This window comes from Enoplosus armatus, chromosome 2 (genome assembly GCF_043641665.1).
Source record: "Enoplosus armatus isolate fEnoArm2 chromosome 2, fEnoArm2.hap1, whole genome shotgun sequence".
Lineage (NCBI taxonomy): Eukaryota > Metazoa > Chordata > Actinopteri > Centrarchiformes > Enoplosidae > Enoplosus > Enoplosus armatus.
Genome location: NC_092181.1, coordinates 26,315,870 through 26,341,752, shown reverse-complemented (window position 1 = coordinate 26,341,752; position 25,883 = coordinate 26,315,870). Strand labels below are relative to the sequence as shown.

The window sequence follows — 25,883 nt, the reverse complement described above, 5'->3', positions numbered from 1 at the left end:
CGACAGAAGAGATGCACATTTTAGCAGATCTGTTAGCGTCGCTTTGACAAATGAAAAACGACAGCATGGGGAAGCTTACAATACACAAGGAGATCTGTAACTGTCAGTCTTTGTGCCGATGATTACTTTGTAGATCTTGTTGCAAGAGAGAGAGACAGTTTTTCTTGGATATGTGGTTAAAAGAAAAAGCCATCCAAAAACACACCAGGCAGTCTCTCAGATGGGGATTTAGTCTTTAGGACTATTTGCTGAAACTTTAGTCCAAGACTCAGGACTGCATCTATTTTTTTTTTTAGCTCAGTGTTGTTTGCGTCTTTAGGGAGAGAATCCAATTTCTAAAGCCACAGCAACCTCGACGGACCAGCATGCAATGCAGCCACAAGACACGACACGGGAGAGCGACGCTCTGCCTGACGAATCACTGACAGCGGCAGGAATAGACCGAGGCAGGTTGGAAAAGGAAAAAGATGGAAAAAAAGAGAAACTTAAACAAAATAACTCGGTCGGATATAACAAATGACGGGAGGATTTTTCTTTGAACAAAATGATTGTTAGGTTAAAACAAGAAAACAAGGAAGAAAAGCAAGAAACAAAACAAAGTGATTTTCACAGAGGCAGTGCCTGCAGTAATCCCAGTGTGCCAGATTCAAATCAGCCAGCAGGGCTGATGTTCTGCAGGCTGTGGACAAAACACACCCACCTGCTTCTAAAAGAGAAACGGCAGACTCCCAGCTTCATAATTATAAATATAACCCGCCCACACAAAGTGTGGCTACCTGATGAGGAGGGAGAGTATTTGTTGCTGTAGGTGCGTCATGTCTCTATGTGTGTGCGCTCTGCTCTTCCACGGCTGTATGTGCTAGAGAGAATACAGTATTGTATTCACAGAAACCTGGCTTCTGGCTTTTAAAGAATTTGTCTTTTCTTTTTTTTTTTTAATAAGAAAACAAAGAAAAGAAAAGAAGATGTCATCAGAATAACGACAGTACGAACGAACGACAACAAGAAACGACCGCAGCAGAAACTGCTTCCGTCAGTTACATCTAAAAATCTGGAAACGAGCCGTACTAAAAATCCTGATTCTTCTTTGTGTGTGTGTGTGTGTGTTTCTAATGTACAATCAGCTGCTTTGAAGTGGTCGGACCTGAGGTATAAATGACAACCAGATATGCAGCGTGACACGAAAAGAAACAGAAGAGACCTCTCCGCAGAGAGGAGCATGGCAATCATGTACATTATGGGTCTTTCTTTTCCTGGTAGCCCGCAGCATCACACACCATCCTGAATCAAAATGGCACATCATGTGGCGTCTACTAAGTGAGGTTACAGTAGTTGCTGTTCGACAGTTTTTTCTTCTTTTATCACGTTTTTGTCTTTCACTCAGAAGAAAAAAAAAAACAAAACATAAAACAAAAACCAACCTGAAAAGCAAAAGAGAAAAAATCGATCGGCTTACCTGAAGCAGTAAAATAAATACATATATATTCATAAGTATATAGCTTTTTTTCATTTTCGTCATATAAAGGTACATTTTCCTGTGTGTGGGGTGGTCTTTTTGGAATGCAGTGTAAAAGAGTTTGGATAGGATATTTTTCTTTTACAAGACAGCAGATAAAGAAAGGTTAACTTGTCCACCTGTCCCCCAATCGCCCCTCTGGGTCTCTGATTTCTCTGGGTGTGAGAAATTAAAAAAAAAATTAAAAAAAACGCAAAACAAACAAACAAAAACAAAAAGAAATAAAATCCCCCTGTCAAGTTTCAACCTGGAGTTATGTTACACCTAAAAACACACAATAAACCAAAAAGAAGGAGAAAAAAAAACCCTCAGTGAACAAAAACACCTTGTTCTTTCTCAGACCAGGGTGGGACCGACCTGCCTTATCGCCTCCAGGGTGAAACCAGACGACTGAATCCCAAAATGTTTTCACTTTCAGAGGAAGAAATGAGAGGTTTGCAGCCCTCCCATGCCAACCCCATCCAGTGCTAAGAACAGGAATAGCTGTATAGTCCCCGTGGGTCTTTCTTTCTTTTTTTTTTCTCTCAATCTGGTGCTCATTATATACTTCTACAAGGTTTTGTTGCGAAGAAAATACCTGAAAAGAGGTAGGGTGGCAAATATTGGTCAGTCAGACACTTGAAGCGTCTCCCTCCTCCCTTTGCAAGAGGGAGGGGAAACAAAGAAAAGAAAAAACGAACAGATAATAAAAGAAAAGAAACAGCGGAGGATACTATATTTCCCAGAGTATCGGCTATCCCTTCGCCAGGCTCCCAGGTAAGGTATACATAAAAGTACGAGGCACGGAAAGGAGTCATTATTCTGAGATTGAGGTATAGCACTTGGTCTCTGCTGACCAAGTCGACATATAGTTTATATACTGTATATATACGTCTATAAATTACATCTAGTACAGGTAGTTAAGTCTGCGCCATTTTCCGACTGACAAATATTGCTGCCCATTCCCATTGGCTCGATCCTGAGACATTTACAGTACTGAAGGCTACTGTCGCACGCCCGCGTCAGAAAACGACTGCGTTTCCAATGCAAGCAGCGTAAAGTGAAACTAAAAGCAAAAGAATAAAAACAACAGTCTGTTAAAAATGAACTTCCAGTGCCATCGTTTTTTTTTTCTTTTTAGGCCACTGTTCTGGTTTTGTAAGTTTGAGATATTCATTTAAGTTCACTACATTCATTATGTGAGTATTTGTTAATATATGTATATAAATAGATATATACTTTTCTATAAGTATATAATATAGTATGAGGTTTCTTTTAAAAACAGCAGTGAGACTCAGTTGCAAGAAGGAGGACTTTTTTGGACAGGGGGAGCCGTTAACCACATGACCATAGACAATTAAAAAAAATAATAAATCCAGGAAAAATCAAATGACAAATGAAATAAATATACCTTTTAAATGACATGCACCTCAGTAGATAAGATCAGGCTGAAGATGGGACTTTTTTTAAAAAACTTTGAATTACTCGCATTTTAGAAAGCAAATTTATAGCAAAAAGCCAAACCTACAGAAAGGGTCTAGAATTTCTTAAAAGGAGAGATAGTTTGGCCGTTTAGCCCCTCTCAGGGGAATTCAGTCTAAGTGCTTCTGGAGTTCATCCATGCAAACCTGTGCCTGAAGTGCCAATTATGCTATTTCTACACGTATATGTTTTAGGAGCACAAATCCATGCTTTACATGCATTACATGAAACAGGCTTTGTTTTTGTTTTTTTGAGGGATGGGGGCACAATGCAAGTCGCGTTGTGTCAAACTGTATTCACAGCTGGCTAAGTGAGCAGCTATCACGCCTTTTATCAGAGGCGTGTTCATAAGAAGTGCTTTACTATCAACAGTGGGGTTTCGATCCTGTTTTAACTATCAGATCAGTGCATTGTCCTTCGCTGGGTCCAACTCAACACGCAACAACAACCTTTTAGACACTTCAAATGCTCAGCATTGTCAAAGTGTTGGACACATTTCATGCATGATGACCCCCGGAAATACTGTTGTTCCAGGGGTCTTTTCTAGAGCTTTTCCCATTGGCCATACATACCTGCCAATCAAGCCAAGGGCGCTACAAAGCTAAAGGTGGATAACCAATAACCACAGAGGGGAACCTTACGATTGTATGCAACAGGTAGTAAATGGTTCTAATTATAATTAGATTGTGATCATCCATAACTTAGTTGGAGTTTGAGCATCTCTGGCTCAGGATTAATTGTGTTGAAATCCTCTCAACACCCCCAAAATCAGCCATTAAAAAAAGTGGTGCATGCCATTTTTTTAAGAGAATAATCAAACAAAAGAAAAAAAAAAAACAAATCAAATAAATAAAATGTACAATACATTTCAAAAGGAGTGAATCATCATCATTACATCTGAACAGAGAGGTACAATTCTCGTGTTTAAAATCTCAGACTGGGTGAGCACCAGGCAGTGTTAGGAGCGAAGAGCAACATTTACCACAGAGCGAAAACACACATGACAACCAAAAAGCTTTTGTCGTCTCCTTCAATTCTTTTCCTCATGGAAAATACCAAAAGAGCATATATATTTTTTTCTTTCCACCTGTGTCCTCTGAGGGATATTCATTCCCCCGCCTGGTAAAACATGATGACATGTTTTTCTATCCCTGGTGCTTCGGCGGCGAGGGGGGAGGGGGGGGGAACGACGAGACGACACTACACAGAACTGAACTTGTTCAAGCCGTCGACCAGCTTTCTTTTTCTTTTAATCATGGAGGTAATCGAGAGGAAAAAAAAAGAAAGAGTAGTTTGGGTCCAAGCTGCAGCTTTCTGAAAGTCTTCACACACTAAAGCTTCCCCCCCCCCCCACCATCTCTCTGCCCTCCTCCCTGCTCCATATCCCCCAGAGAAGAGCTACACTACATGCATAACCTCAAACAGCTTGCTTCCTCTCGTTCTTTTCTCTTACTTTTGAAAAGTGCTATTTTCGAAGTTTAGCGCCATGAGTTCGATCCCCTAACCCGACGTCAGTGTTTCCTGTCCTTTTTCATGATTCATTAGCAGGTCTATCTGCTATGGCGCTAAGGCGCAGACAAAGCATTAGTGAGAGGCGAGTCTTGTCCTCCCCCTCTGTCTACTATAGGTCCAACAAGAAAGGACCGCATTTGAAACCCACATCATCTGTCTCAGTTACCCTGAGTTAAAAATGAGGAGAAAAGAAATCATCCAGAATCACAGATTGGCTTTTACATCATCAGTCGTAATAATTTATAATATATTAAATCTGCCTTTCCCTCGCCTCTATCAACTACCCCTCCCCACTGCATATTGCCCACCCACCATCCCAAAATGAACAACCCTCTATAAATGCACATTGTTGTCGTAAACTGCCTTTAAAACTGTCTTTGAAGTTTGAGGGAGAAGAATTTCTTTTAACAGCTAAGCCGATTCTGCTTAGTTTGATTAGGAAAGGACAAAAAAAAAAACAACCCATCAGCAGTGTGTTTTTGTTAGCTTAGACTAGCTAAAGCCTTGTGTAGGAGCTAGATAATCAACTGGATAGCAGCAGAGTTTCACATTCTGATCCTAAAAGGCCTTCATCCAACAAAGATCTCCATGAGGGGATGAGCTCACTTAGGTCACCACTTGGAGGGCAACTTGAAGGCGGCTGTGGCATTCCAGGATCAGCAGTGAGACACTGATGGAGGTCCATGAGGTAGCATTCCGCCTTAAAAACAGCTGATCCATAATCAGATTACCCCTCAACTTGTCCCTTGGCAAAAAAACAAAACAAAACAGGGTTTTTAGAGCTTCCTGGGATCTGATTATGGATCAGCGTACACAGGCGATGCGCACCTCTGACCCGTTGCGAGGTTGCGACTGGGCTTCAGAGACAGACCATAATAAGTGCATGATGCGAGGGCAACAATGCCGAGGTAACCTGGTCTGTAAGCGCCAGACCCAAAGTGCAAAAGAAAGAAAAACAAATCAAATGAAAAGGTAAAGATAGAGGAAAAGATGTCGATTATAGAAGTCAGTAGTGTCCACGAAACTCACAAACATGCATCCCTGAACGACTTTTGTGTCTTTTCTCATTCAAAAAGGACGGGGTTAATGTTGCTTTTGTCCGCACAGAGATTAGCAGATTATCGTAAGGAGGAAAGAAAGGTTTTGCAGTTAAAGCGTCATGGCTACCTGGCAAAAAGAGAATGTGTTTTGATTCAGAACCCCGGTGAGGAATATCAATGGTATGACTAAACCTTACAGTTGGCTTCAATTACAAATGTAACTGACCGTTCACTTACCAATTTTCAGCTAGTACTCCATGAGAGAGGGGAGCAGCAAAGGGACTAATTTGTCAGTTTTCTTAAGGAGTTAATTTTCAACCTTCCCCTCGTTTTTTTTTCTCCAAATTGGAATGGTCCAAAGCCCAAACTGCATTTATAAGCAGTAACGGTTCAGGGTATCAAGTTCAGAAAAGAGGGGGATTGGGTTTTTGGGCTGGGGATTATCAGCATGCTTATGGAAATTTCATTAATTGTCATTTACCTAATGTCTTTAGCTGCATTTGTTAAGCCCCTGGATATAAAAGCGAAACAAATGCTTACACAGCGCCGCTCAAGCGCCGCTTGTTAAAAACCATCCGATTAGTTGTTTATCTCCAGTTAGTTTTAAGAATCCTCCTCATGTTATCCCTGCGTTTGTGCTCACCCAGATACTGCAAAGTAAATTGGCACAAATAAAGCCCCATCCGTTTTTTCAAATTACGTCATTTGACTGAGGTTTACATGTGTGAGTCGTTTAGTCGATTGGTTTGAAATTGTCATCAATCTCTTCTTTTACATTGCCCTTGAGCTCAGCAGCTGCCAGCGGCTGGCCGTCATCTCGTGGGGTTGCGGTGGGCGTGTTCTCTGACTCGGCAGGAAAATCCTGGCCTCCTGCTTCCATCTTCATCACCAGCTTAAGCTTCTTCTTTGGGGGGTTCTTCAGGGTTCCCAAGCGCTCCTTGACCTTGTACTCCAAGGTGCTGTGCGGGATCCCGTACATGTTCTGAGCCTTGGAAACGCTCATCTTCCCGCTCATCACTACTGCTATGGCCTCCTCCAGGATCTCGCTGTTGTACTGGCGATAACGGCCCCTCTTCTTCCTCGGCTGCTTGGAGCTTGGGTCCCCTTCCACGTCGGAGGTGGAGTACGCTGGCCCGGAACTGGAGTGGTCCAACTCGGAGCTCCAATAGTCAGCTGCTCCGTCCAGGAGACTTCCAAGGCTTCCTCCCCGGCGGTTCTGCTTGGGGAGGATGGCTCTCAGCTTCCGGCTCAGGGTGTTCTCCCCATGGCCACCACCCCCAACCCCCATGGCGCCATAGCCGTACAGCTCAGAGGCATGGGAGTCCCAGGAAAGATCCATGCCCCGAACTTGGGGGATTTTTAGGTCGACAGGAGGTGAGTGGCCCTGGTCTCTCTTGCCCTCATTGTGGTGGTGTTGGGCCTTGGAGACCTGATTGTGGTGGTGATGGTGGAGGGAACTCTTGAAAGAGAAGGCTCCGTGGTGGTGATTCTCCAGGAATGTAGGCAGGTCTTTGAGGTCGCTGAGGGCCCCGCTCAGAGATCCACTGGCCTGCTTTAGCTTCAGTAGGCTGTCGAGGTGGGCCTTGCTTCCCCAGAAAGAGGAAGAGCCCTTCTGGCCGAGCAAGGAGTGGGACTGCCCATGATTGAGCAAGCCAGCTGACTCTAGATTAGCCAATGAAAGAGCAGCAGGCTGGCTCAGGAGGCGGTGCTTCTGGCTGAGGAGCTCTTCCTTGATACGCAGCGAGCGGGCCAATGGGGGCTTGAAGGAGTTGGAGTTGATGTAGTCCTCCCTCAGTCCGTCCTGCAAGCTTCTCTGCAGCAGGCCGTCCTCCTCGTCCACCTCTGGCAGGGTCTGTTCCACTTTGAGGGAACGTCTGGACGGAGGAAAAAAACAGAGAGGACAATTTAGGAACAGTGTCTAACAGACAGTTTGATGCATACTACATTTTCTAATTTAACCCTTTCATGCATGAATTATGACAGCCTCAGTCAGGAGTGTTTTTCTATTACTCCTTAGTTGTTACTTGATGTTACCAACTTTTATTTACCTGCAAGGGGCTCCTACTATAGAAGGATTGGCAAAGTATTCCTGAGCTGCTCAGCGTTTCTGGCCGTCCGTTGGCCATCTTGGTTTTGAGACATTTGTGTGGCGCTTACAACGGCTGGCCAGTGGGTGGCAGTGTATGGGATGACGCACTAGCGTCCACTGTGGTGGTTGATGTGCAACTATACCATTAATACCCATGCATATACAAGAAAACAGCTTTTGAATAGCTGTCCACTGTAGCGACCACTATGTGGGACAGGGTTAAGATTATAGTCTGTAATGTGTCGCTCATAATTATTACTCATGGGATTTTTTTCACCATCTCACAAGTGGGGGGGGGGGGAAGTACACCCAAATCCCAAACATATCAAAAGTGCTAATAAATATTTGAGAAGCCGCAGACCTCCCTGTCAACAGCTTTCATTGTCTACTTGTTGTAGACAAGTTGTTTGTTTATTTTTTGTTCACCTATGTGTGTTTGTTGTCCTTGTTTGTGTACACATGCTTGGCCAATAAATAAAATCTAGCAGATCTCTGAACTGTCTTGCAAGTCACTCTTTCTTTTGTATGCGAGGAGAACATTAGTATGCTTACAATCTCACAAGACCGTTGCAAAAAACTAGTTTTCCTCAGCTTATTACTTTAATCTTTGATCTCGTGATTAAATCTCAGATCAAATATAGATGTTTGCACAGCTCTCAGTTTTGCAAAATGTCATCTATATTTGTCATCTCGTCTTCACTCTGATTAATACCAACTGATATTTGTTTTTTCACTGCCACGTGACAGGAGTGGTGGAATGTGTTAGAAACTGCGACAATTCAGGAAAAAAAGGTGAGCAGACAGAAAAAAAAACATGTAACAGCAGTGTCTGCTAAGCAAATCAATAATGTAACAACAAGTAAAGGCTTAAGGGGAGAGGTTTGAAAGCAAGGACTCAACATGTGAACATGGTTTTATCCCACTTATACCTTCTGGTTGAGCCGAAACCACACAAGTGTTTTGGAAACTCTAAAGATTTTCACCCATGACGCCATTACGGACCTATCCATCTACTGGAGCTAATGATGATACTGATATTAGGTTAGTGTGTGGACATCGTGTTCTCGGGAAGCAGTTGTAGATATGACGGTCAGCCAGCTGACCTATGAGCTTTCAGAATTAACTTCAGACCATTATTCAGGGAAACACTTAACTCCAAAATTCACTATTCTATGAATTTGAATTGAAAAGTAGGACCTTCAAAATAACTAACAAAAATTGTAGATTCCTGACGAGGCAATAGACTAAACTAAACAATCAAAGAACAACATTTGCAACCTTGTGAGAAGACACTACTTCGCTTTAAAGCAGGGCTGCACGAAATGATAATCACAGTTATTTTAGATTATTTAGATTTTACGATTATTCATTGATTTTGGGGACAAAATATTTTTACTGCACTTTCACATTCAAATAAACAAATTCTTTCACTGCCATGTTGCGCTACGTTCCTGCTAATGCACAAATCTTTGCATCAAAATAAGTCCTCAGTCACACAGTGCATCTCCTGGAGGCAAACTATGAACGTGGCTGTACAACAAGGACTGTTTCCACTTTCAGTTGAGTTTACTGAGTCGCCCCGTCCTGGATGAATGAAGTTGCATCGAACTGAAATTAGAACATACAGTATATGTCTGCTCACATTTCAAATTTCTGAAAAGTCTGCTGCTGCAACATGGTCTTACATGCAAAGTGCCTCCACTCGAACTGCTTCAGCCAATGTTCCTACTGCTACGTAACTATAGCAACAGTGAAAAGGCTCTTTAAAAAAAAAAAAAAAATGCTACCATAGGTTCATAATAACATGAAATAGCTTGTCAAGTCAGTGGATGACACTGGGGAGAAGAAACTTGAGGGAAATACTGCCTCTTTCCATTGGAGACATATGCTGGTGAGCTACAGCGCAACTGACTGTGCGGTGTGGGGAGTCCACAGCAGGAGCTTTAAGACAGATTACCACAGTGGGCGGTCTCGGGCTCGTTGAAAACAATACAGGGTTAACGAGAGGCTTTGGAGTCTGCACTTTAATAGAGCGTTCAGTTGGTAAGCGTACAGTCATCAGGGAGGCCGCCCCAGACAGTAATGGTGGATCTCAGGATTCAATGTGAGCAAACATTTGTGAAAAATAAAAAGGAGCGAAGAGACAGACGTAATAGAAGGGGATCCCCGACGAGACAGACTGAAAGATTGTTTCTACAAACATACATCTGAGAGTATGATCTGTGTTCCCTGAGCAGCAGAGAGGGCGCTCAAAATGAAGGTAGTTTTATCCTGCAGCCAATATTTAACGTAGCGTACTTTAAACATTTCATTTTCAAGCCCTCAGTCGATTGAATTAATAACTGCATTCTCGTTATTTGGGTAAAATCCTCTCAAACAGCATCATGGGACATCTTAAACCAAAACTAACTAGTCTTTTTTGGTGTGTAGCTCTTAAATGCCTCGTGACTAACCGACTTAATAACAGCAAAATTATGAATTACAGTAATGCATGTAATTAAAACCCCAATAAAAAATCTAGATAATACAATAATAGTTTTTATATTTTGTAAACAGGGACAGTAACCTGTAATATACACACTAACCTGGTGTGTGCTGTCCAAGATGAATCTGTGTTAGTGGGGGTTGAACTACAGCCTCCTCCTGTAGTTAATATTACATGACCTGATCATTAGAGGGTCCCCTTTCGGGAGTCCCGTCTTGAGGGGCTTATTGTGGAAACACTTCACCATGCCACAGTTTACCCCCCTGGCTTGTGTGTGAGTAAAAAAAAGAAAGCTTGTGTGTCTGAAGAAAAGCTTTTGTTGAGCATATTCCTGGGAACATTGATTCCCCCCCCCCCCCCCCCCCCCCTCGACATGGTGAAAACAAATACGCGTCATCAGGTTTATTACAACTTGGGTTTTAGCTTCATTACTTATGGCCAAAAGGCGATCAAAGAGTTTGTTTAAACAAGCAGTTTAGACAGACTTTAGAGAATGTAAACCACTTTTTTTTAGGGAGTAAAACCAAAATTGACCACATCTGAAATATCTGTAATAATCCCTCATTGCACTGGAAGATTGTGTGCGAACAAGTACAGCAAGTAGAAGCTGTGATTTTTACAACAGGCCAAAACAATAGAAATAAGAAAAATATCCTTTGAAGCCCCTGGTTGAATCCGTGGCTGCTGTTGCTCCGTTGATCATTTACTTTCGGTCTACAATAGGTAGAGTGTTTGTATCAAGGCAGCTCTAGATTTCACCGCTTGGGACTCGCGTTAACTGTAACGTCAATGCAACACTTCTCAAGTCTGCAGTTGGAGGTGTATTCGCCGCTGGATCAAAGAGACGCCGCCCACATGGTGGACGCAGGTTTTCTATACCCACATCCTCAACCACTGCAGCCTCGCCGCAATCCAGCGTTCGGGGCTACTCTTGTGTATCGAACCTCTTCCGATCCATCTTTGACCTACAGATCAAAAGTATTCCTGGAAAATGGCAACCGCGATTAGCGCCGATTGTTTATTCCCTCTTGATGCGAGAACCGAGTATGATGACTACTAATTCAAACATCACTTCAAGGCAGAATACATGTTCATCAATAAACGATCGGGCTGCAACGCTGAGGGTTGTCAATAAAGGCGCTGACATAGAGACGAAAAGAGGAAAGCAGTCAAAGCCTTCGTCACGTGTTTGACACACACTGCCATTGAACTCTCACTCTGAGGTGGGAGGGTGGACGAGGGAGGGGTCTGAATTATAAATACCTGTACACAAGTATGTACAGCCTTGCCTTGGGATTGATGGTAGCTCAGGTATCGATCAGCTGAGCGAAACCAATGAGTGAGACATAAAAGGTGGGAGGTGTTGGCAGGCCTCGAGGATGACCACGAGGGTGGGTGGGTGGGGGGGGGGGGGGGATCAAAGTATGCGCCCCCAAAATGTAGAGAGACCGAGCGAGGGCACGGCCCTTTCGAGACCTGCTGTTCCCACAAAGTCGATTCTCTTTGAGTCAACAACTTCTTTCTCGCCTTTCTGTGACTTTTTAAGAGTTTATCTCTGTAAACAACATAGAGTGAAAGGAAGACGTACGGCCATGCCTGTGGTGCATTCATGTGCTGTGAGAATGTCAGACTTCAGAAACTTTAATACAAAAAATGTACATTACCCTGAACTAGAACTATTAATTTGATAAGTTAAAAGTGGAGCTCCTCCGTCTAGTTAGCACCTTTTCATCTCTTTTCATTATCTCTTAGAATAACAAGCTTGTTACGATACAGAGCGCTGCGTCATGTAGGCAGTAGTTCCCAAACATCTTGACTTTGAAGTGCAATATTGACTTTTTTAATATTTAATATGGTAAAACAATCCACTATTTTACAAAAAAAGCATAACAATGTTGAAAAACAGCCAGAATATGCTTTTTTCTTTTCTTTTCATGACACCTCAGATTAATCTCACGACCATAACGACGGTCTTTGGTTCAGTGTGAACGGTATCTATCACCATAAATTCAGGAACTTGTCAAATAACAGACGAGTTACAACATTAGTGACAGAGTCAAATAAATCTGCCTGTGATGGTTGTCATCGGCTTGGCTAAAAACAAGAAGCTTGACTGCGGTTTGGCATCTAGATCTGAATCAGACATCATCACCTCAGGCCACATTCTCCTCATAGCGTGTCGTGTTAGACTGGCAAGTGACTGCTTTAACCTCTGCAGTGCTGTTTTAGGCACACGACTGCGCCGCTCTGCTAACACAGGCCAGTTTGACTAATCTGTTGTTTTACCCTTTGACCCCCGGCGCAGGGGAGGAGCCGGAGAAGGTTTTGCGGCTGCCTGCGCTGTGGTTCTTCTTGGTGGAGAGGTCCAGGACGCCATCTGAGGAAAAATAAATAAATAAATCACACAGGAAAAAGGATTAAACACGACTGAGTTCAAATCTCATTCAAAGCATTGCCGCTTTGAACTATACATATATATATATCTTTCTGTAAAATTTAGAGAAGATTATTGAGTTAATTAAGGATCCCTGTTAGTTGTTACTCAACTTTAACAACTATTCCTGCTGCTGTCTAGTGCAAAACAACCCAAAGAGGACACATAAATAAGATCTTTCAATCTGTTAGATTTCATAGATAAAAAGTACGGTTGGCATCTATGTGTGTGTCTGCGTATGAAAATAACTTCTGTGCGGATGAACAAAAAAAAAAAAAAAAAAGAGACTTGAGAAATTCTCCATGCTTCAGAACTGGTGGATTTTCTGTGACACTTTAGCAACGAAGTCTGGGAAATATGGCAACATGCTGCGTGTGAAATCTCAGTTTATTTGTGAATATGTTTGTCAGACTAATCAGGTCACCGCAAACACACACAGGCAGAAAAGATATATCATCATGTGTGGGGACATAAAGTCAATGATAAATGAAGCTGTGTTAATATTTTTCCGGTCGTGACTAAAGAGCGGTATTAAATGATTCCAGGTTTTGTTTTTTTTTTAGGACATGCAGTAACCCTGAAAGATGGAATATGGATATTAAGATATATATTTCATACGATATTTTTATTGCTTTTTTGAAAGCCTGAAAATGAAAAACGCACCGTATACACAGAAATCCAAACATATGCCGATAAATTCACGAGCAGACTCTTTCTGTGTTGCTCTCTGTGGGCTCTCGCTGGTGTAATCTCTGGAGTGCAGCTGACCTTCTGACCCCTCTAACCCGTTCAACCCTATATGGGCACAGGACTCGCTAATCTTCAGGGGCTTTTTGTTGTTTAATCGGACAAAAAAACCATGAGTTGATATTAAAATGAGAAACAAACAGAGTGACTGTACAGCCCAGAGGAGACAGAAACATGATCTGGTGGTCTGAGCGTGTGCACAGCATACGCACGAGAAGAGAACTAGCAAAAGAATTTTGGCTCCAAAATGAATCTTAATCAAAATGCACTCGAGTCACAAAATGTCTAGGGATAACAGCCATGATGAATTACACATAACAAGTTACACTAATGAGGTTCTTCTCTGAGCTAACGACCAGATTAGCATCTACATCTACATTAGCACGCTCGTTTGGTGGTAGTAATAAGAACTCTCTGTGTTACAGTATTAAAGAGTTGTTTCCTCATCAACATGCAGGTTTGTGCAGCAAGTTGCCCCCCCCCCACCCCCCGATTCTAATCAGAGCTGCAACTCATAACTGCCGTGCTTTGTTGTTGAGTTGGAATATGTGTACAGACAGACACCAAGATCATCATCGTACAATATGAATCAGACGGTGAAAGAACTCAAACAAGAGATATTTGGTGCCTAAAAATGTGCAGGCATCCCAAAAACCTTAAAATGCACTTCCTCTATCGCAATCAAAATCCGTCTACATTACATGCTGTGTCATTAGTGTATTTCCTGTTGACTTGGCTGGTCTCTGCCTGTGTCTGCCTGTTGCTTGCTGCAGGGCAGGTAGTGTGCCGTGAGTTTCTCAGAGCTTGTTTTGCTGAAATAGCTGCCTGCGGCTGCTGGATACAGGGCTGATTAGAGTGCCGAGACTGAAGCAGACAGCAAACATGCCGTAACACCGAAGGTGTGAGCTAAAAGAGGCTAACAAAAAACCTCAGCACAGTTGCAGAGCTCTGCGGGTTCATCATCTGTTTCATTGTTAATGTAAAAATATTGGTAAGATGAGCATTAATAATGTAATTTTGTCCTGAAATTACATCGACTGTAATTTAAACGAGAGCGTGCGTGTGTGTATATGATCCAGCTTTGAGGATAATCTGAGTCAGAATTTGTCTAAAAGGTGTTCTGTGTTTGATGTGTGTGTGTGTGTGTGAGAGAGATAATGTGTGAGCATGAGGTGGATATAAATACCTAAATCTTTTTTGCAAAAATTAAGGAGGCTTACTGTAAGCAGATTCCAAAAAGCTGGCATTAAAGTGGGTGACCGGTCACACCGTGGCGGAGGGTTGTAACAGCGAGCAGTCGCTTCAACCCTGCAGCCTGTTCGGTGATTGAAACACCGGCCCCCTGCTGGTTTAGTTTGATTAAACGAAGATTGAGCCCCGAGCTACATGTCAGAGCTCAGTATAGTGTTGCAGCGGCTCAGTCCAAAAGATGATGGCTTTTCACTGATCTGTTCACAAGCCGAATGTGTAGAATGTGAGTCTCTATGTAGAAAACGTGTCTGTGTGTGCAGTCATCTGTCTTTTAACAATAAGGTGATGAAACACTTTGTTTTATTGTTTTTCTATTCGTGCTAGATTTCTACGAGATTTTATTGTTACGTATATAAACTACCCAATAACAAACAGTAGCATACTGTGTGAGTTCAGATGGATTACCACCACACTGCTGCAAAATGTTCAGATACTTTAATTGCATGTGATAAAATGTTGTTGAAATGCTCCTGCTGCTACTGATTAACGTGTGTGTGTGTGTGTGTGTGTGTGTGTGTATACCTGTGTTAATGGAAATGTGGGAACTATGTTTACACTGTCACATTGTGGGGACAAAAGGCTGTTGACATGAGGTTATTGACTTATTAAAGATTGGGTTAGACTCGTAGTGGTCATATTTTAGGTCAAACGTAAAGTTAAACCTCCAAGAAATTAATGAAAGTTGACACAATGTCCTCATAGGTGGCACAAACAAGTCTGCGTGTGTTGTTCCTCTCACCCTGCTGGCTGGGCTCTGGGTCGTCCTGGTCCTTTTTGACAGAGAGGTCCAGCGGGCCGTCCTGGTCGGCCATGAGAAGCTTGCTGAGGACGGGGTTCTGTGTAGAGGCAGCAGCCGTGCCTCCTCCTCCTCCACCGTTACTGGCTCCCGTACCGTTGCTGCAGGCGGGAGCTGAGGCGGCGGCGGCGGCGGAGGTGGGGCTGAGGCTTGGCCCCGGGGTCTGGGATGGAGAGGAGGAGGCAGACGATGGAGGGGAGCTCGGCGCGGGCAGGGGCCCAGGCGGGGAGCACGGGGCCGGGGCCAGAGACGCCGCTCTCGGCAGGCTTTGGTCCTTCATGGTGCCGTTGGGCAGGGGCGAGTCGTCCTGAGTAGTTTTTGAGGTATATTCGGCAGCGAACTGGCGGATCATTCGCTGCATGATCTCACGAGCCACTAGAGGAATGTGAGGTTCTGAGAAACTTGGGATGTCTGGAGAGAAACAAAACAGAGGAACAAACATCATCAGCATCCCGTCCTCCAGGAATTCACGTTCAGTCACGTTCACCGGATTAATTTATCCCATTTCATCCTGAAAATGTAATCCTGATGCTATGCTGAAATAATCCAAAAATCGCTCCGAAGCGGCACTTAATCCTGCCTATTGACCATGATGAAAGCACCATATCAGTGTGTACAGCAGATTAACGCCCGCCATCCTTCAACTGGAGCTTTTTATACCTTCTCCTTAAAATTTCCCAGGATCCTTTTTTTCTCGTTTTCGCTCAAACATTTTGCGCGTTATAATCCATCAGATAAATGTACGCATGAAGGTTCAGCCATCATTTGTTCTTGAATCGTCGTGTTCGCTAGAATATGTCTGCCCAGACAAACACATGGGGGGGGGGGGGGGGGGGGGCAGACATGTGGTTTATATCAGCCTAAATTGAGTATCTTTGTGTTTCGGACTGTTGGTCGGACAGAATTAGCAATTGGAAGACATTGCCTCGGGCTTCTGGGAAATTGTAATGGAAATTTTCACAATTTTTGAAGACATTTTATAGATTAGACTATTAACCGAAATCATACTCGAAAGCTAATTAATAGCTAATGAAAGTAACTGTTAGCTGCAGCCCCACATCACCTTGAAATCTCAGTTTTTATTCTTATCTACAGTACATTCTCCACTAATGAGCGAAAACAACTGTTCCATTAATATATTCATGAATATAAATAAAACAACTATTTAAATAACCATAAGTGCAACAAGTACCAGGAGACTGGGGGAAAACACAGATGTCAAAACAAAACTTTCCATTATCCCCTGCTGCGACAAAACAAACCCACATCAAACACTGGTCATTGATCTCATTGGTTAATACACACTGAGCAAAACAACGACAATGACGACACTCTTATGTTATTAATGCATTAATCTGGCGTTGTCCCAGATAAGTCAACTGCACTTATCTCTTTATAGCCAACAGCTATACTATTTGAATACATTGTGTGCCACCAAACAATACATTAGCCCAAAAATCTAATCCTGAAATAATCCAAAAATCATATATATATATATATATATATATATATTCTGCCCTGTATATATAACATCTTGCCTACTGAGAGGTTAAGGCACCATAATAGCCGAGTACAGCAGGTACATGCTGCTATTTTCCAGTCATAACTCACATCTGCTTTCCCAGCGTGCTTCCTGTTTTTAACTCGGCAGCGTTTTTTCTTCAAGTTATTTTCAGTTATTTCAAATTATCGCCCCATTTTCTCAACTCATTTGTTCTCGGGGGGGGGGGGGGGGGGGGGGGGGTTCATAGCTTGAAGTCTGTTTCATGACATTGTGTTGCTTCAACTAAAAGGTGCAATAAGGGTTACAAAGTAAACTTATTTACTTATTAAACTTAAACATACTGTTATTCAAGCATACGGTTAGTAATACCTGCGTGTGTTGCACGACTGCATTTCATTTTATTAACTGTAAAAATAAACAATGTTGTCAAAATGAAAAAGCGCCGTGACAACGAACGCTGGAAATGTAAGAGATGAATAACACAGCGAGACAACGGAGAGATGAAACGATGTCGAAGCCGGTTTGTTCGACAAGATGTTTTTAAAGACGACCGCGATGAGAGAGAAAACAAATCCTCCCGCATGAAACCCTGAACTTTTTTTAATCAATATTCAATACAAACATGACACTTAGAAGAAGCTGTTTTAAGAGTATTTAGTCACGTCACTATTCTTCTGAGTAACAATCTATTGTACTTTTGTAAAGCCGAGCCACAGACCTGTACGAAGGCGTTGTTGCCATTTGTTGTTTGCGATAGTTTGCTTAATCTCTTGTTAACGCTGTTATGAATTGTGTGCTCCACCTAAACATCACATTGTGTAATCCCTGCCACTGAAATGATCTTGTTAACATGGCGATAAAAAGAGCTTAAACTGTATACTGAAGTGTCTGCTGTGTTCTGTAGATACAATCGAACAGGCCTTGAATCCTAAGAAAGCCCAGAAAGTGGGTCAGTTTGCTGGAAGTGTGCTAAGAAATGATACAGCTCCATTTTGACAGGTGCAGGTTTCATGGGAAATCTCCTGGGGAAAGCCCAGCGTGCAGGGACTGTGAGCTGTTCTTCCTAGGAAATGGCCGTTGTGTAACCCTACAGGCTTGTGCAAAGGCACTCACAAAGGTCTCGCCTCGCTACAACAAAGCCGAGTGGATTTGGCAGCGACATTTCTTTGTGAAACATTTCCTTGAGTAGTTCAGGAACTGAGAGAGGAAGCTTCCTGAGGCAGCGAGTCGACAGAGGGAAATGGCCGCAGCTCACATATACATTAGTGAATGCATGTTGATTCGATGTGTGTATGTATCATATGTTCTCTGGGACTTGGAAAGGTGGTGGTCTAAGATATTATTATGCAACAGGAATTACATTTTGATGGATGGATGCTACTTGAAAGAAGTGAAGCTTGGTGCATTACTTGTTACGCTGAATTTACAACACAACACTAACAATTAGGAAGAGGTTGTAGACAGTGTTTCAAAAGGTACGTCATGAATGCCCCCCAGCAGGGCAAAATTATTTTGACAGATTTTTCAAGGGAGTTTTGCAACTTTCTGGATGGAACATATCACACAAACTGTTCACTGGAATTGCAAATGCTTACAAGCTGTAAATGTTGCTAATCTTCCTCATTACCTTATTATGTTATATGATATATTAACAGACACGGCTGTATTGCATTTCATCTTTATTTTGACAGGTAAAAAAACAAAGATGTTTTGTGTTTTAATACAGCTGAGTGAACGGTAGACTTGTTGTCAGTTACATGTCTTTATGTCTTGAACGTAGCGCCCTTTTAAGAATTAACATCACGTTGAGTCGGATATTTTAAAGCGTACTGTATCATCATAAAACTTGACAGTACAGTATGTGTGGCAGCTCGGCGACAGGTCAGTTAATGTATTAATGGCTGTGTGAGTGTGTGTTTGTCCCAGCATGCCTGTGCCTCCGTCTATATATGGCCGCTCCACAGGCAGCTTCGCCTGTGTGAGTGAAGCCAGATTGATTGAGGTCGGGCATTGATTGGACAGACATCTGCTTCCTCCCTCTCTCCCTCCCGGAAAAAACACAACAAGCGCTGCCGTCTACCAGACTCAGCTCTCCTCGGTCACAAAATAGCTGCCTGCCTCAGGACAGAACATGATACGCTCCCAGTTTTGAGGGGATTACGGCAAACTCAGCAAGTATTCTGACTTTGAACGGGTGCTGATTTGAAGCTGACAGTGCAACGTAAAAACAAGCAAAGAAGAGTGAAAGTTAAAGCAGCGTTTCATATTCATTTATGGGTATTTAACTATTATTTGTTAGTACTTGCTGGAAAATCACATACACACAGTTTCCAGTTTATTAGGTACACCTAGCTGAAACTAGTATTGCAATAAACCAGGGGTTGGTTTTAGAGACGTGTTGATTCAACTGTCCTTTTGGAGGCTGCAGTTTGTTTGTAGTCTAAGTGACAGAACCGTACATTATAATACAGTCAATAGCTCCACAAACTACATCCTCCGAAATGATGATGAAGTTGAATCAGCACCTCTCTTCTAAATGGCCTGAAGGATCATCAGCCCCAACATTGCTCAAGATTTGCATCAACCAAGGTGCAGTTTTATATTTGGCTCTCAACATTAGGGCTGCAATCCTCATGTGACTAATTAAAGTTGGTCCTACAGTGAACCCGACATCTCCCCTGGCCTCACTTTTGATCCCTGTTCCTGCACTTTTGTTACGGCTGGTGTTGTGGTGTCTCTCCGTGAGATTAGTGTACAGTCATCCACCCTTCCAGATTCAGCACTAGTTTCCCGTCCTCAGCTCTACCATGTAAAATAACCTTCCACAGTTTCCCACATGGCCTCACATAGTAATGATGGCACTGTTAGCACAGGTCGGAAAAGTGGGTCGGCCTCTCTGGCCCAGATCTTATCTGATTTAGGGTCTACCTGGAGGGCAGAAATGTCTTTGTTCCAATTGTAAAACTTTGAGAAAGTTACATGCGGCGTCCCTCAGGAATCGATCCCTGGTCCCCGCTTTATCCAAACTGCACAGATTGTCACACAACTTCAACCGAGATTCTCCAGCAGAGACTCGTGTCCTCCCAGATTAAAAGCACTGAGGTCTTCAACGTGTGCATGACGCATAGTTTTCCACAACTCAAATAACTACTTTAATTCCCAGTTAATTACCATTAATCATGTCTCTGGTCTCCCCACTCGAACAAAGAACTAAAGAGTAAGTACACAGGATGTGGACACACATTGACGAACTTTACTCTGTGCAGATTATTACTTACATTACTTTCCATAACAGAGTGCTTTCAAGTCTTAAAATGTTTCTAAAAAAAAAAAAAAAAAAAAAAAAATGTTCTGGTTTCAGCTCCACTTGGGATGGAAAATAATTAAATGCAATAAATGTCTGAAATATATAATACACTCTGGTATTATATTCCCGTATAGGGATCATTTTATATTTACTGATTTCCCAGAGGAATTAACCAAATTTTCAGACTCAACTTGTCTCAAATACACCTCTGGAAAAAGATATTTCAGATACTTATGACCAGAGGGAATGTGAAGAAGAGTAATGAAGTGACTGATGAGGGGAGTGTGTGTGTGTGTGTGTGTGTGTGTGTGTGTTACCTTTTCTGTGGAACACAGCATTGAGGAAGTCTTGGGCCTGTCTCTCCAGCCGGCTGATCCGATACTGCTCCCGCTTGAAGTCTTCACACTCCGACAGCACCTGGCTGCCTCCGCCGTTCTCCACGCTGAGCTCCTACCAACGCAAACACACAAGAGACCAACGAGTGAGTAAAGGCCTGTTCTGTCGAAAACATAAACCCCCTCGCACGCTGACTGTTTAACCACGTCCAGCTGTAGGTGTCCATGGTTCTGTGTTGTAGCTGCTACGTGCAAACGCCTCCACCCTTTGGCCTTTGGAGAAGGTGGATCTTGATGCTCATAATGAAACACGTGTTGCGGCTGCGTGCACTCTGATCCATTTATCCTGGCGAGACTAGATCTCACTGGCTAGAATCTGGTTACAAATGTTTTATATCCACATTCATAACTGTAGAGCTGCAACTCACAATTATTGTCGTTATTGATTAACCTTTCAACTATATACTTATTTTATTGTTGGTGCTTAAAGATGCTCAATTTACAATGATATAAAACAGAGAAATCCTCACGTTTGAGACGGTGGAACCTGCGTTTGTACCATAAATAATGCTACTTAAAGTGGTTGATGAGTAATTTTCCTCTGATTGACTGATCAATTGATTGATCCATTGTTTCAGCACTACACAGTGGGTTTGTTTGTTTTAATTTTCTTGTGAATTTAATTTAGTTTAAGTTTAATTGTGTGTGTGTTTTATGTTTTAAATTGGTTTTTTTTATTTTGGGTGGGGCAAAATGTATTTATGTATTGTATAAAAATCCCAATCGTCATTTTGTGGTTTCTAACTGACACATAGCGCAGACTTCGCCCATCTGACGGAGGGCTCCACCAACACCACCCGGCACTTCGTCAGCTCTCTGCTCTTACAGACTGCTGTGAAGTCACATTTTGGGAACAGAACGTGATAAATGTGGTCGTTAATCGGCTCGAGCGGCCGTGCAGAACGGAAAAAAACAAGTATATGTGAAAGTGTCACGTGACCACGAGCCGAGCTAATAATCAATGACGTTGACACGGCGGGGAGGAGCGGTGGCCGGACAGCTCACCTCCCTGACGGCTGACAGCCAATCAAACGGCTTCCTCGGGACGTCCAAAGTATAGAGCCTGACGACACACAGGTCTGCTAATGAGAGAAAAACCACTGAGAGGGAATCTGAATTCAGACACACTGTGAGTGTGTGTTGCTGTGGTGTGTTGTCATTGTCTGTCCAACACTAAACAGGGGATTTCTCTGTGTGTGTTTGCCTCAATGCCAAAAGACAAAGCAACAAACGCAGATGAGAGTGTGTTTTTAAGGCTTTCAGTCTTCCTCCTTCTCTCTATTTGAACGCCCCCCCCCCAGCTCTCTCTATCTGCTGGCAGTTTGCATGGCTTCAGATCAATGAATCAATGGCTCCTGCCCACTGAAGCTCCTCTGGCATTTCACAAACAAGCAGAGGGTAATAACAGCGAGACAGAGAGAGAGAGCTTTCAAGCCCTAACAGATGAATAAAAGATGAAGACTGTGTCGAGTGAGAAGAGGAATACAATTATGGCTGCTGCAGATTTTGTCTTATTATGATTTGCACACTAACATAGTTATTGACCAGTCAGACGACACAGCTGGAAAGACCTCCTGTAATCCCTGTTAGGCTTTGTTTAATTGATTCTGCTCCCTTGATTGATTTAGATTTATTTCTTGTTCCGTCCGAGTCTTATCTGTAATTACTGTATTACACGCGGGAACCTTTATAAACATACACAAAGATGTCAGCGATGTCGTGAGTGTTAGCATGGCTTCATTAGCTTGAGCAGAGAGACACACAAAAAGGGGCGTAGAGACAGATGGGGGTTAATGGAGGGAGGGGGCGGTGAAGCAAGGAAGTTTTTAGGAGACAGATGGCCGACCTCGGAGGTCGGACTGGGGTCAAGTTGAAAAACAAGCAACGGCCGAGGGAAGGACGCCCCCTCCTAACTTCCTTCCCTCCCTCATTCACTTGTTCAGAGATAGAAAACATGGACAATAAGTCTTTAAAAAGGTTCTCTGAATAATGGAAAGTTAGAACATCTAGAATTCATGACAACTGAGCAAACTCGCCCTGCAGTTGGTGCGATACGGTCAAAAGCTCCAGATCAAGCGATTAAATGGACCTTTAGGTGAAATAGTTTCGTCAACAATCTAGAGAAGAAACTCCGGACTAAACGCAGCAAATGGACGTTTCGTTTCATTTGAACTGTTGCACAAGTTTTAATACAAGTTCTGCAAAATGAAATGGAATCGGTGCGTGTTTCCATCAAACACCTTTACTGAAATTCATTCAAGAGCATTTTACAAGTGTAAAAGTTAATTAATAGAGAACAAGTGAGTCTGATCCGTCTTTCATTACTGCTTCCCACCTGACATGGCGTTTCTGTTTTCTTTTGTTTTTTAATTAATTCGTTTCTCTTTATCCACACGTACCCTGTGGTGTTTCTAACACCCGCTATAGTGATGGAGAGGTGGGGTGACGTGTAACAAGGGCCCCCGTCAGGAATCAAACGGAGGCCGTTACCCCCGACACCCCTGCTCATTTTATTCTTCATTTTGCGAGGCCTGTAACAGTCAGGAGGAGGAGGAGGAGGAGGAGGAGGAGAGACAAAGATGTGGAGCTTCCAACAGAAAAGCTCAAAAATGGCGGCGGACCAAAACACATAAAACGTGTGGACAATGGAAAGAAATCACTTCACAAAAGTAACATAAGTGTTGTATTAGGCAGGAAGCAGAATTTGTCTTTATTCTGCAGAATATTCACATGAGAAAATGTCATGGAAACACATTAATTCTCATTTTATTTTGCAGTCGTTTTGAAAATCTGTGCCACATTAGAATGAGATGCTCTGATCCCTCCCCCTCTTCATCTATCACATACAACATTATGGTCTTTGTTTGCTTTATTATATTTTGTACAAAGTACATGTTCTTATATATGTTATATTATTACTATAGATATTGATAATTAATTTATTGTAAGCTTTGGATAAAGTGTCTGCCAAACGCTGCTCAGTTCATATCTTAAACCCAATAATTAAGAAGGTTTAAGTGAGTAAGTTTAAAAGTTAAAAACTTTTATTGGTTAGTTTTAAAACTGACATTTTGTTCAAAGCAATAGTTTCACATTTTGAGAAATATGCTTATAAGATGAGAAACTGCAGCTGGGAGTCAATTAGCTTAGCTTAGCTTAGCTTAGCAGGTGGAAACTACAAATCTGGGTCTGTCTTAAGGTAAAAAACCAGCAACTTTAAATTTGACTAATTAACACGTTATTTCTCATCAAACAGAAGTGTACAACGACGAGTTGTAATTTGTGGTTTCACAGGGAGTTCCAGTCTTTATGCTAAGCTAAGCTAATTGCCTGCTGGCATACAAATATGAGAGTGATATCAATCTTCTCATATAACTCTTGTATAGTGTACGTAGTTTACACAACTATTCCTTCAAGTTATTCTTTATTAATATCTCTGAAATATGTTGACTGAGTTTAAACCATCTAACTTTTTAGCAGGCAACTAATCCTATTTTTTTTTGCCCTGGGTCTTACCTTTCAGGCTACATACAGGTTACCCTACCGAGGTTGTTGGATGCAGGCTGAAATTAATTTGCAGTTAAAGTTGTCCTAAAAAGTCAGTCATTAATAAGTAAAGATGAAAATACAACAGTTATCTATCAGAAAGTATTAGGTACCACCACACAGAAGCGCCTGGGCCTGCCCTGGTCGGTTTAAACCCAGGACCTTAACGCTGTGAGGCGAAAGCAATAACACCCACCAGGGTCTTGTCTTGTCACAGAGACAAAATGTTGTGATGTGTCCTACCTTGACTCTCTCGCGTCTTAAGCAGCAGAAGAGACAGTTTTCATCGAAGGACCAGTCAGACAATTCCTGGGGCTCGCAGTCTGGATTAGAGAGGGAGACAGAAAGCAACATGTTAAAGCATGACAAACTCCAACTCCCATAATCCCTCAGTATCTCCTAACTCCATGCACATTCTAGCAGTCAATGGAGTTTTGGCCTAAACAGACAAAAGCAAAGGCAGCTGAATTTACAGCTCGCACCAACTCAATACGATCCAGTCTCTGGCTTTTGTTTAGTTTTATCTCGTGTTGCACATTTCTGATACGCTGTTAGCACGAATTAGCTCGGAGGGCTAACTTGGCTCGTTTACTATATTATTGAACGTCGCTGTCACCCTGGAAGTTCAATAAAGCGTTGCTTGATGGTCTATATGAAAAAAGCAAAGAATATTTGTATTGAACAGCCAAATCCAATTTGACTGACTTAACTCTGAGTGGGGCACAGCCCTAATATTCTCTAGTTTTGTTTGCACTGTGTTCAGCTGAAATGCCCAGATACAGGTTGAATCTTAAAAACCAGCTGTACATGAGGTGTAGATGAATCAACGGAGGAATCCCGACACGCCGTCTGTTTTCATTCAGCATCCCGTCGAGCCTGCAGCGAGTGACAGCTGAGGGCCCACCACAACGAGAGCATTAAAATGATTCACTTTTAATTACAGCCAATGATTAAATTACAGCGATGACTAACTTCACATGTCAAGTACGCCGTATAAAAACTAACCACTGCTGTGATTGACAGACGAGCTCAATTCACTATCGAATACATCGTTGCCTGAAGACCTCAAACGCTGCATGAATGCCTCCGTGTGTGGGTTCACGTAAATATTATGATATCTGTTTGTGAAGTATTCATGCCCTAAAGCCCTATTTGCGAAGAACTAATTACCCCTTTCCAAGACTGCATTCTGCTAAACGTGTTCAGCGCGATGAAGAACTTCACTGCTGTCTCCTGGTGATTCAGTCGCTGCACATCATGAAACTGAAACATCCTTCCTTTTCCCGTCTCCGTGCATGTAAATGCACAATAATTTGCTCTGGATTTCTGACTGTTGGTCGGACAAAACAAGACTTCATGATGTCAACAATAACTGGGAAGATGTGATATTTATCACTTCTTTTCTGACATTTTACAGATCAAATGATTAATTCAGGAAATTAATAATTTGTTTTTGAAAACACTGATAATAAAGTCTGTGTAAATTTACAAAAAATCCTCAATACGTTCACAGGAAACAGCTGAACTGGATATAAAGTATAAGTGAGATTTTACAATTCATCACATGTTGCTAGAGTTCTTCAAAGGTCTCCTCAGTTCCTAGTAACCCGGACTGGACTTGGTCCACATTATCTTCAGTCTAACTGGGCACGAGTAGGATCCTGGTCTCGGGTCTCGAGTAGATGCAAGTGGACTGATTGTGGCCTTGAGTGTGTTTGAAAACTGCATCCAAAGCCGACTTTCACAAACAAACGCCTTCATTTTACATCGCTGAAGCAGAAGATTTATATATACAGACAC

At 42.4% G+C, this 25,883-nt stretch overlaps 1 protein-coding gene across 1 annotated transcript in view; it reads right to left on the bottom strand.

Annotated features, from left to right (window-relative positions):
- Nucleotides 1-6,262: 6,262 nt before the first annotated feature.
- The window catches only part of lcor (ligand dependent nuclear receptor corepressor), a 60,672-nt gene continuing 41,051 nt past the window's right edge, over nt 6,263-25,883 (bottom strand). Inside the window, exons 3-7 of the mRNA XM_070925461.1 lie at nt 24,327-24,406; nt 20,460-20,592; nt 15,275-15,742; nt 12,390-12,480; nt 6,263-7,403 (exon numbers count right to left, since the gene is read on the bottom strand). Coding sequence (XP_070781562.1) covers nt 6,263-7,403; nt 12,390-12,480; nt 15,275-15,742; nt 20,460-20,592; nt 24,327-24,406 — 1,913 coding nt within the window. The remainder of the gene's footprint in view (nt 7,404-12,389; nt 12,481-15,274; nt 15,743-20,459; nt 20,593-24,326; nt 24,407-25,883) is intronic.